The sequence below is a fragment of the Harpia harpyja genome, chromosome 6, assembly GCF_026419915.1.
Source record: "Harpia harpyja isolate bHarHar1 chromosome 6, bHarHar1 primary haplotype, whole genome shotgun sequence".
NCBI lineage: Eukaryota > Metazoa > Chordata > Aves > Accipitriformes > Accipitridae > Harpia > Harpia harpyja.
The window spans coordinates 58,930,930-58,943,619 of NC_068945.1; the positions used below are offsets into that span (position 1 = coordinate 58,930,930).

The 12,690-nt window shown below is 37.7% G+C and overlaps 1 protein-coding gene across 2 annotated transcripts in view; it reads right to left on the reverse strand.

The window, feature by feature from the left end:
• The window catches only part of SEMA3C (semaphorin 3C), a 123,993-nt gene that overhangs the window by 51,907 nt on the left and 59,396 nt on the right, over positions 1-12,690 (reverse strand). For both annotated transcript variants that reach the window (XM_052790200.1, XM_052790201.1), the window contains exons 3-4: positions 3,462-3,622; positions 981-1,043 (exon numbers count right to left, since the gene is read on the reverse strand). In XM_052790200.1, the coding sequence (XP_052646160.1) occupies positions 981-1,043; positions 3,462-3,622 (224 nt within the window). The remainder of the gene's footprint in view (positions 1-980; positions 1,044-3,461; positions 3,623-12,690) is intronic.

Consider the following 12,690-nt stretch of genomic DNA (forward strand, 5'->3'; position numbering starts at 1 on the left):
TTAGATTCTGAATTCTAATACTAAAATATTGTTTGGAAAACAGCTATATCTAAAGACCTAAAAAGAAAGCCAAGATAAAGACCTTTAGGTGCTGCTGAACTGGTAAAAAGTCAAAAGGTAACTGAATAGAACTGAAATATGACTTTCTGCCTTTTGTTTTACAATGTAGCTGCCTTCTGTTAATAAAACCTAGGCATATACAGGCTGTAAGTTCAAATTACTTTAGGAAGATAACCATATTAATATACAACTCTGCCAAAGACAGGATCTGCTGTATTGTACCACTCACTGGGTCTTTCAAAATACCTCATTTCTATCTATTATCTATAAAGATTGTATGGGGAAATTACCATCTGATTTAGGTCCTTCGGAAGGTGTCTGCATTTAGATGGGAGAATAATCAGCTGCGGTGCAAAATGACTCAGCATAACGTCTCCCTGGTCTGTGGTTCCTGTGATTCCAGAGTTCATTGTTACCTCTTTTTGGGAAAGCATACTGGTTTCCAGATACTTATTTGGGCATTGTTTTGTGGAAGTAATGGAAGGAGCTGTTTGGGGTGTTCCTGAGTCTGGGGTGTTCAGGCTGCAGAGTGGGTACCACCCGCCCGTAGGGTCTGTTCCTGGGGCTAGCAGGCAGCCGGAGCGCTTCCCCACCCCAACCAGCAGATCAGCAGGTGGTTCAGCATCATTCCCAGGACACATCTGGAAAAGTACTACTACCCAGTTTGACTAGTAACAAGGAAAAAAGGCGAGGAAGTGGACAACGCGCATCTTTTTCCATCTGTCAAAGTCTGAAGGTGCATTCTGTTTACATAGCCTGTTTTTTCACAATTTCACTTTATTGTTTGGCCTGCAGAGCATTTAAAAAGCAAAACGAACACTTCTTTCATTTTGTTTTGGCTGCACTCAAGGTGCTCTTACTTTATTGCCAAGTACGTAATTTGTGTATGTGTGTACATGTGCATGTGGACTATAACTTACTGTAGGATCTTTGCCAGCCATTTTACACTCTTCAACCTTGTTTGCTGACGCTGGCCAGAAAATCTGTAAGGAAAGAAATATCTTTTAAGTAACATAATTATTACTTAATTTAAACAAAACATTTCATTGCCTAACTTAGACTAATAAGTTAATATTTTGATATCTTTTACACCTTGATTATAAGGAAAAAAAGGATTTTCATTGATAAATGAAAACAACTTTCTGTCTTAGCATGCAGTAAACAAAATAAAGGCCCAGGTCTTTAGCTGATAAAAATTAAGTTTATTACACATTTTTAAGATAAGTTAATTTATTTAGACTTCTTTCTTCTAAATAAGAGAGTTTTTTCATCATTATTGCCTAGATTACTGTCCATCTTTACTTTTTTCTTTTACTGAACTTGTAGAAATTATTCACACTAGAAACCAGAAGTCTAAAATATTGCAAGAAGGGTTCTTGTAACAATTTTTTTTATTTTAACAGCAAGGGTTTGGATAGATTATGATAAAACCTGCTTAAAATCTTAAGATTTCAGGCTGATTTCTTTCAGACAGTTTTCTGACAAACACCTCAATGTCTGAATGTTTATCTGATCTATACTCAAACTCTAAAGACTTTGGGCTTCTTCCATTATTTATTTTGATTTTGAAACAGAAAAGATATCCATTAGAAATTTAGTAGGCGACAGAGCCTGATAAAATTTAGCCTCAAGATAACATAAATAATAGCATTAAAAGATCTCTGTATATATATACATACATATATATGCAGAGAGTTGTAGGTATGTATGCATATGTATACAGAGTTTCTGTAGAGGCGTAAGGTTAGCAAAGTGAATCTGTTTGTTATAAAAATAAAGAAACAAACGAAAGAACGTGTGGAATTGCAGAGATTAATTCTGAGCCTAATAGTGGGTGATCACATTCACTGCCAGAATATTCTGCGGGTTTTTTTGCTTTCTGTAGATTTTTTTAATTCTTGTTTTTCCAGGCCTAAACAGACTGTTGAAATGCCTCACGGCTTTATACCGCAGAATATATTTCATGCAGCAGAGGCCTTCCTCTCCAACCTAACTCTGCACAGAATTAAAACTGACCTGCTAAGGGAAGGCTGGAGCGTGCCGTGCGGGAGCACAGCAGCTCCTGGACAAGGGTGGTCGGATCACTGGGGAAAGGGGAATTAGCAAAAAGGTCACACAAGCTATTTCAGATCAGAGAAGGCGGCCCCATTTCAGAGGAAGATTTCTGTACCATTAGGAGGAGGAAGGATGCATTCACGCCATCACACGAGAGGCATTTAATTTAAATGTGTAAGTTAGAGTTAGCCTCCCTGGACTCCCTGAACAATCAATTCAGGTAGACAGGCATGTCCAGAGGGTGATTCAGAGCAAAGCCTAATTTAACTGTGCTTAATCACCCTCCAGCGGGGCCTCGCGCTCTCTCTGCTGACACATTAAAAGCCTTGCCTCTTAAGGAAGGCATTTAACTTCGCTGCTGCAAGCTGGATATCTCTGCCCCTCGATACTCCTGAGGTACAGAAATAAAGCCCATAGATTAAAGGATCGGATGAATTTGGTAGAACAAGGCCTTTACAGTGCACTTCAAGGTAGTGTCGTAGCTGTAATAATCTAAAGATAGGCATGGCAAAGTCTGTAGAGAGGTATTATCTTAACAGTCAGGCTTCTGGGCACACAAGTGCTTCTGCAGGCCACCTATTTTGAAAGCAGAGAAGCTGGATTCGAACTGGCTCTAGAAACAAGAGAGGAGTCTGTGAAAGTGGTTTAAACATTTGATAATTTGATTATTTTCATATACAGGCTGCCTACAACAGTCTGGGGAGGTGGGACACAGAGAGTCCTTAGATAATGGCATCTCGATAAGTGAGAGAAGAAGCCAGAAAAGAGGTGGTGTCAACAGGAAGATGCAGGTCATAGTGTCCAAAAAACCCCAAACAGGAGGTGTCTCACCTACCCAACCGAAGGGCAAGGGCTGACACAGACATAACAAAAGACTGGAAAATAGTTCAGCTATTAAGCTTCAGAGTACAAAACAAAAATAAATGTAGTCGAAGGTTAAAGGCAACTCTGTCCCTCTTGGGTTTTTTCCCTATGGCCTGAAAACAATAATATGTCTCTTATTCTTCCTTACAGACTTTTATTTTTAAAGTGCATCTCTGAATTATCTTAAAACTTGGAGAGGAGCAGAAACCATCAACCCATATGAATTTTCCTTATGAGGCCAAGCCATGCTGAATGTCACTTCAAAACGAGTAAACAGGTCAGGTTTTAAACAGTGTTTGAGGAGCAGCCATGCTAATAGCTTGTTCATCTTACATTGCACATAAAACAAGGACTAACAATTCAATAAGGTGCAGGCCTGGACTTCTGCCAGCTGCAGAATAATAAAATACACATTTTTTGTCTTAAAAAGAAAGGCATGTAGTAAAGCAACCTTGGATTCTCAAAATAAATCATGAACTCACACTGAGAGGGTCCTGGCTTATATTATTAATATTCAAAGACAGAATATGATCTTTGCTGCCCACGTAGATCCGATCCTGATCTTCATCCATTAATAATATCCTGTAATCCAGGGGACTGTGGGATATTCTGTGATATTCGGAGGTCTTAGTTTCTTGCAGCTCTGAAATAGTAAAGACAACAAGTTAGTAAAGGGGTTCAGTTGCATTTCTTGCTTGACAACTGCATTTCTTTCTAAATAAAGGCATCTTTGAACACAAGCGGGGTCAATAAGAGAAGAAAAATCCTCCTCAGACAACCTGGTACTAATGCAATGGTTGAATTAAAACAAATTTTCCTTTCCCAGTTTGAATGCAATTCTTTTGTATGTTAAGTAGCTAGACATACCATAAAAATCAGGCATTGTTGTTATTCATTCATCTAATTAATTCTTATTTTAATGGATATGATTATTTACAGCTTTGGCTTTTAAGGAAGATCATATATTAAATTAATCGATGTGTTCAATACATTTCGACGTTTATGACAGCAGAAAATCTGCAAGATCAATGAAAACTACATAAGAACAGTTTACTTTCTTTTCCTGACAGGGGGCTTCACTAAGAATAGGTTTTTATTGTTTTCAAGGTCAAATTTTTTTTAGTTCTTCATCAGCATGCATGGCTTATTTAAAAAAAAAAAAAATGTATTCAGTCAAGCCTGAATGTGTCCATTTATTCAGTTTTTTGTTTATGGGATTTGGACCAAACTATCAATCAGAACTGTAGAACTAGCTCTATTTTTCCACATAAAACTTTTTTCAATGAAGTGAAGTGAAAAACATCTTTTGATCTCAATAGTGCAGGATCAGGCCTGTTACAGGAATAGCACAAGCATCTGCAATATAAGTATTACTTGCTGCCCTTGAGAAAGCTCAGCCTTCCTGTCTTTGCTTGGCCAATATGTTTTGGCCCCCACTGAGATTATTTTTCTTTTCAGTAATAACAGAAGGGATATTTTTCAAGACATGAAAATAGAAAAATAAAACTTTAATAATCAATTTGTCCTTATTCAAATATTTAACATATAATTATGCTTTCTTACCTGATGAGCATTATTATTGGATTTTGTTCCCTGTGACTCTAAAAGGGTGGCAAATACACAGTACATACGAAAATGAAGCCCTGCTATAATGTTTATTCATAAATCTAAGAACTGAGTCCACATCCCTTTTGCAAACTGTTTGTCTGGGACGATATGGCTTGTCACTGTTGCTAAAGCCTAGTTTTTGCTAAAAGCAAAGTTTTTGCTCATTAGTTCCCTATAGAAAACAGTAGATGTCTTAACTAAAATTAGTCATCTAAGCCTTTAAAATGACAAGATTAACGTGGGCTAATGATATTTTGGAAAACAAAACTCTCAAAACAAACATATCTCTGGATATGTGCTCTGTTAAAAAAAAAGAGTGTGCCTAATGTATGCACTTTCTGTAAAACACATATTTAACTGGAAGCATAATTTTTTTCTTTGAAAATTACTTGGAGAGCAATTTTTGACAGGCTGTAGACAACATACAAGCAAAGGCTGCACTCTTGGGACTTATACCTGTCTACTAGAGATCTAATGATTGAAAGAACACTTATCAGAATATGATTTGCATTGATAAATATGATACCTAACTCCATTTAATTTTTATCATGATTGCTAAATAGTTTCATAGGACGATGAAAAATATCTTCAGTTACTGAAAGATATGATGTTTTGATTCACTTAGATGTATGACAGCTTTCAGGAGCTAAGGGTTGCCTACATGCATTTATTTATGGTAATATTAAAAAAAATTACAAATAATATTTCTATTTCATATGTCCCTCAACAAAAGATAAACACACAATCAAGATTTACAGTCTGCACCTAAAAGCTTAAACTGAAACAGTACTCATTAAATATATATGAAAATTGTCCACATCATTTTCATAAGTCTTTCTTCAGTGCTTGAAAAATCAATTGTTTTACTTGATTTTAAAAAATGCTCCCTGTAAGCTTTTAGCAAGGATTTTCAAAGGCACCTGGGAGACTCATCAGCATAGTGCCATTAAAATGCAGTCCCTTTGCCCTCTCTGAAATTCTCAGACTGACCTTTCATAACAAGCCTGAGAAGCTAGTGCTCATCCCTTTTCCTGGTGGCCTTATTAACTTTACCGTAATATCTGGCAGCTGTAAGGTGGAACTGAACCTTCGCATAACCGTATATTTGATATACTAGGAAAGCACAGATAAACTGGGAGAGGCAGCAGTTTCCTGCACAGCATTGGGTAAATGTGAGCACAGTGATTGCACAATATAATGCCCCTTCTTATTGCTTCAGTGACTGACAACGATTGACGAAGAATAAGCCATGATCGACATAAAAGATGATCAAGACCATGATGATTGTTTTTAAGCAAGAGACAAAAATAGAAACAGATATTTGATTTCCACAACTTTCATTTATCAAAATCCATTCTTTTCCTCGATTTTTAACCTCTTTGCAATGGTATTATTCTTTCTAAGGCACCTGAAGGGTAATCTGTCTCCATTAAGCTGCTGATGAGGAGAATATCTTATGACATGTCACTAGACTTCAGAAACTCAACGCCATTCATAAGAGGAAGGAAAGCCCTGAAACAAATAGTTTCATACAGATTTAATAGTTTCATTTTTTTCAGTGCTGAAGCTTACAGTTTATTAGCCTCTTAGGGCTACTCGAGCAAGTGGGGAGGGAGTTTATAACTGATTAGATTTTCTTTTCATTTAATAAAATTTACCACACAATCACCCAAGAAAATTTGATTTTTAAAAGATTTACTATCTGGGTGTTGTTACTTGGAAAGAACCATGTCTGGAAAGATGCTGTAAGGTCTTCCACATTCCTTTTAATCTCCAAAATTTTTTATAAATAAATGATGTAAACAATTACTGACCTTCAAAGCAAATTCTATTCCATGCTCTGGGAATTTAAGCAAACATTCAAGGCAGTAAACCCTGTATGGAGAAAGCTGTTGCGGACAGCTCTCTGTGAATATTAACAAGTTTGTTTGACAATAACACAAAAGGTTATAATATATTCCATATGCAAATAACTGTCATCCTTAATGATACAAGAATAATCTTTGTTCGCCTTTCTTTCATCAGTCAGTGAATTTAGTTTTGGCTTTCCTCAATGATAAATCCAATCCCAACTTGATCCCTAGTGTTAGAAATCTGATCTTAGAGGACAGGTTATGTAGCTCTTGTCCCTTTTAATGAAAAACAAAAGCTTCAGTGAACTGTCTCCCCAGAACTATTATTAGTATTATTGAACTGCACATTTTGGAGATCCCAATGACTGGCATTTTTCTCCGTATACAGCATACAGCTTACTGACAATTAGGCAGTTTAACACCTACTCTTTAATTATCCTTCTAATCCACCACAAAAGAAGTTAATGCAAGTATTATTTTCAAAAAAGTTGTGTTCTTGCAGGAGAAACAACAAAGTATTTGTGTAATATCCATTATTAACATCACAAAGCCTTTGTAACACTCAAAACTCATTGTGTTGGCCAGAACAAAACAAACTGCAGCTATCAGAGACTGGAAACCTGGGAAGGTGGAGATATCTCCCCCGCTGACAAACACAGCCTTTTATACCCAAATTGTCCAACCTGCATAAGGGTACATGAGCTAGATCCACTCATCAGGTAGTCCTCCAAACGTCGTCTTTAATCACTTAACATCAACCTTTCATCAATTCTTAATTCCAATTCACTGGTGTCACAATGGTGAAAACACAGCTTGACTTTCCTAACGTAAGGGATATAATAATGCCTAATATGTAAGATAAGACCCTAATATAACTGACTTCCTTAGAGGACATCTTATACTAATATAGATGTTTGATATGTATGTTACTGAAACTAATACAATTTTTAGCAGGACCTTCCCAAAATAAGATTATTTCCTATTCACAGACCCACATAACCACTTGTTACTGAAAAGTTCAATATAATCAAGAAATTATATTGCCAAGTTTGGTAAGCTACAGCCATGGTATGCAGGCATCCCCAGCCTAAGTTCAAAGCACTGAGTTTATTCACAGATAAGCTGTGGATAAACTGTGATACGTGAAAGAGTACACGCAGTCGTCTCTGCACTGTACCATCTCAGGGTTTCCAGCCTGGCAGGGCTTCTCTGAGCAAATCTAGGATGCTCTGTCAAGCTTTTAATTTAGGATCCCCCGGGGCAAAGTACAAGAAATAATGTTTACCTCCTCTTTCCTGCTGGCATAGGGATTCAGTCTCAGAAGGTTGTTTATGGGGAAGTTCAGAGCAGAGAGAGAGGTTTGGTGTATGTGCCTCAAAAAAAGCAGGGAGTAAAGCAGAGGCATCCAGTTTCACACGCAGAACCACAGTGAAGGGTACAAACATAGCTCTCCAGAAAGATGGGCTACATCTTCCCAGGGAACCTCTGCTGCCCAAATCGACATGGATTTTATGAAGCCTTAGCGATTTGGAACTCAGCAATACAATGCTGTTTTCTTTTATTCCCTCATGGGGTACGGGGTCCACAAATGACAGGCCTTATGTACATCTAGCAGTAGGCTTGACAACATTAGCTTCTAGTTAAGGAGACTGTAAGACTTTCTTAAGCCGCAGTAAACCTTCAGTTTGTGCCAACAAATATGCCAGCCCATGCCAAATGTGAAATTGCAATGTAAAATCTCACTTTCTAGGAACAGGAATGAAACCTTCCCCCCCCCCCCCCCCCCCCCGAAATAAATATTGAAGTAGAATGATATTTTTGCTTATAGTATCAAATGAAAATGGCACCCTTTTACTCACAGGTCACTTTTGAACAGGTAAAAAAGTAATTTGCACATATAAATTTGGAGAGGAGGCTGTACATAATGTTGCTAGCATTGAAAGGAAAGGCGATATATTTAAAACATGAGTGGAATCAGAGGTATCTGCAAAGTTACGAAAAATAATTTGAAAAAATGCTTCAGACAGAAGAAAAGCTCTGTTTTTATTTTAGTTTAAATATTTTCCTTTCTACTTTGTATGGACTACATTCTCTGCTTTGTACCTTCTTAGTAGAAAGAACTGGAAAATATCTAGTTAAAAGATATTGGATTTAATAAGAATCTAGTATCTTTAGCTATTGTTTTCTTGGCCTTATTTCTAATTTTTTAGTGTAAGGACTTGCAAGAAATAAATGTATTCTTTTTATAGTTTAAACAGAACCTGTGGAAAAAGGATGCTATTTATAATATTGCTTTTCAACTATGTGAGGACACAGTGTGACTATTTGTTTAATTTTATGTACGGGAAGAGAACAAGGAAAGTCTGACTATTTCTTTTCAAAACTTCAGAACGAGTCACCTTTGCACTGTGGATATTCCTTTTCTTTGAAGAAACCTGTATTGATTCCTTCTGCTTAAGGGGGGGAGATAAGAGAGCTGTTAAAGCATTTTGCCACTGCTCATGCAGTGTTCAAACTAAAGCCCAACCCTCAGCCAGCTCTCAAGTGAAGCTGATTATAAATGTGTACGCAGTCATTTGGCCAAAGAGCCATAAGCAGCCAGATGTGCTACTAGTCAGTCCCTTGTGTGCCTTAACCACAAAGCCCAAAAAGCTCAGGTGGACCTTTGACCTTTTCTTTATCTCTTTATCTCTTCTTCACGCATGAGAAGTCTTTGCACTTTGTTTTAATGCTGTTAGAATGAAATTTGGCTTTCTGTATACGGAGGTAATAGGTTTATAAGGACTGGAAACCACAGATGTGCACACTTGCTAGCTTCTGAATCTGTCTGAAAGGGTTTTAATTACTTTTTTTTTTTTTTTTTAAAGAGCGAGTGAGAGGGGAGAAAATAGATTTACAAGTGCTCATAAAATCACAGGCTAACTAATTAACAAGATGACTTGGAGCATAGGGAGGAAGGGAGTTCAGACAGTACAGGCTGAAACAGAAGCCCTCTTTGCCCAGAGCTAAAATGTATAATTTGCTAGAAGGAAATTTAATTGCTGTATTTGGAATGACAGTAAATAACAAGGAAATGTCAATGATACCTAAATATGACCTGGTTTAAATATACACCTTGAATACTTGTTGGTATATTTTCTAAATGAGTTGAAAATTGACTTTAAACATTACTGGACTGAGATGATAGTGCAGTCTTTTATAAATAGAAATAATAGCACCAAGGTGAAGTCTTTGTAGAGTCAGGCCAGAGGTAGGTATAACATGTCTGAAGAACAATCATTCACCTTGAGTAGATCAACATACACATTAGGAGCAGTAAAACACTCAATAGCTCTTTGTGAAGGGGACCATGTGTTGATAGGAAAAGACATACCAGTTAATAGTTGACCTTAAAAGCAGAGCGTTCACATATGTCAGTAGATGAGAGGTTTTTTTACAATTCACAACACACACAGAAGTCCTAAAATCCTGGTAACTCATAGTCTTTCAAAAGATCATAATGGAGTATTAACTGGCTTTTGTTCTTGGGGCTTTTTAAAAGTCATACTGAAAGGGGAATCACTCATGACAGAGTGCTGTTTTATTAAAATTATCAAAAACTATCAGGGAACTTTTCATCTTTGATTTACTACTTTGAAGAGTAAAGAAGAGGGGGCAGATCCGCTGAGGTGTGGGCAGCTGCCAGTTTTGTGCAGAAGGAATGTGCTTTCTAAGCAAAGGCAAACACACGAGAAGAGAAAGTCACTTACTTGTGTGTGGCAAAATGTATTAACATGGCTCTGTGGCACATTCATCAACCCAATGTACTCCACAATGTTAACTGCATTTTTATTGAAGCTTTACATTATGAATAACTGATACTATTAAAATGCTGATTTTTTTTTTTTACTTACATAGATAGTGTCGTGATGAAATCATACCACATTCCACAATAGAAGCCCCATCCAAAACAAGGAGGAAAAATATGTCAACTTTTTCCAAACTGCAGTTGCATAGCTATTCCAAGTCTTGCCAAATATTCCAGTATTGAGATTCTTTCATTGAGAATTATGCAAGACCACCCACACCCTTCAGCCAGCCAGTCTCGCTAGGCTGTAGACACTTCTAGGCATGATTTTCAGATTATTCCCCCACTTACCTCGCTGTAAACCTGGAATAACTCCTCTGAAGTCTGTATAGGTATTTCAATAAAAACATTGAAAAGTGGGCTTCTTGTTTTTCAGTAAGTAGCGTGCAGTTATAATTTTACCGGTCATCAGCTATATCCCTTTATATAATTGCAATTTGTGGCTTTTATTTCAGAAGATGTCACAAATACTGCCTCTCTACAGAACCCTCCAGAAGAAGATATCTGATTTTTCAAATATTACCTTGCTCATTTATGTCCATTATTAACATGTCCAGGCTTTATTCTCATTTTTGGTCCCAAAACAATGAGAGAACTTTGGCAAGCATGGAGAGCCATAAAGACAGGCCAACTGGGTTTACGATTACTGCTGCTGAGTTAGCCACGTCAGATGGGAGCCAGTCTTCTCCATGTCTTGTGTATAAAGAGCTTGTGTATAACAGCTCTGCAGTGTGCAAACTGCTCTCCAAGAGCTGTAAGCTGCATACTTCAAAGTCTGCACAGTTATACAGAGTTCACCCTTTTGTTTCCTTCCAAAAGACATGGAGAGGGTCCTTGCCACATTGCCTAAGGCTGCACAAGCTCAACCTGTCTCACCCCCTAGCCTGGGTGCACACAGTGGCTTTGCCGTTGGCACTTGAGATGTTTTTGTTTTCCAGATGCAGGAGCGAGAAGCTTTCAGTTGCCAAGTATGACATTATTTTTGAGATGGAGCAAGAAAAAAAGCCACACCCGTGGAGAAGTCAGACAAATTCCACATTATTTTACTTCTGGAAGTAGTATATCTTTTCATTGTAATCTCTTGTGTTTTCTCTCTTACTCTTTTTTTCTAGAGGACCAGCAATCACATCACTGGAGGAACAGCTGTGCTTCCTCCTGCGATGCTCAGTCACACAGAGAAATGTTCCAAGCAGCTATCAGAGGAACTGGCCAGATGAAGCCCTGACTGTATGCAGACACCAAAACTCTTTGATCCAAATTTAAAGAAAGATATGAGAACTGGAAGAAACTGAATTATTGTAATTGCCTGTCTGAGAAATTAATTAAAACTGAAGCTAGTGCTATTCTCCAAGTCAGAACTGGGCAACAACATGAGACTTGTGAGCTGCTCTCCCAATTCATTCATCTTCATCCCATTTGTGGCTAGTGGGTTGACCTCTGGGAGAACGAGGTCTGAGTGGACTTGTCATTAGTTTTGCATCTCATTCAGGCTGTTATTTTTGTGATAAAAGCAAACCTTTTTAGGCTTAGGTTTGAGTGTCTGACTATTTATTCCCCACAAACTGATGTGGCAGATGATGTCAGTGGGGATGTTTTGGAATACTGGGGAGGGAGAGAGAGGAGCAGGGAGAGTGTAAGTAAGGTTGAGTGAAAGGTAGGTTGTTTTACTGCTAGAATTGTCATTCTTTGCAAGTTTACCTTTCTGTTTCATCGTAAGAGTGTACTTTGCAGGTTTACTGAGGTAGCCTGTAGACAGTGAAGACATAATTTGCCCTTTCCAAAATTGACAGAGGCAGCTACTCCCCAAATGTGCAGTTTAAGGTGTTAATACATTTTCAGTGACATACCTACAACCCTGCCTCTGAATTGTAGTGAAGAACCATCAAATGTTGCAAAATAATCAACACCTTAAGTAATGAAAGTATGGTAGTAGTCTTAACTTTTCTGACCAAAAAGGCTTTTCACATCAACTCATATGCACAGTCTTTCTTTTTCTCTCTGAGCATATTGTCACTAAACTGCAGAATTACTCTTGTTGCCAGAGCTAATAAAAACTCATTGAGAAAACACAGCTCAACCACTGAAATATTTGATTATGGTTTCTGTAATAAAGTAAGAACCCACTTCACTGTGGTGAGGCAGAGGAACCCTTTTCATTATATCCCTTCTCTCCTTCAAAGAGCAACCTCCCCAGAGATTCAGCCAATCTCCGTGTATTTAGGATTGGCATTACTGCCCTTGCTGCGGTAATCTTTGCCTTTATTGATGTTACCAACTTGAGCTGCAATTTTAGCCATGCCATTTTATCCACAGATCTCCTTAAAACATATTGGTCCTTTCTTTGGCAGTCACTTCTCACCCCTACTCTGTATAAAAAAGGGCAACAGTATATGCAGGCTTGGT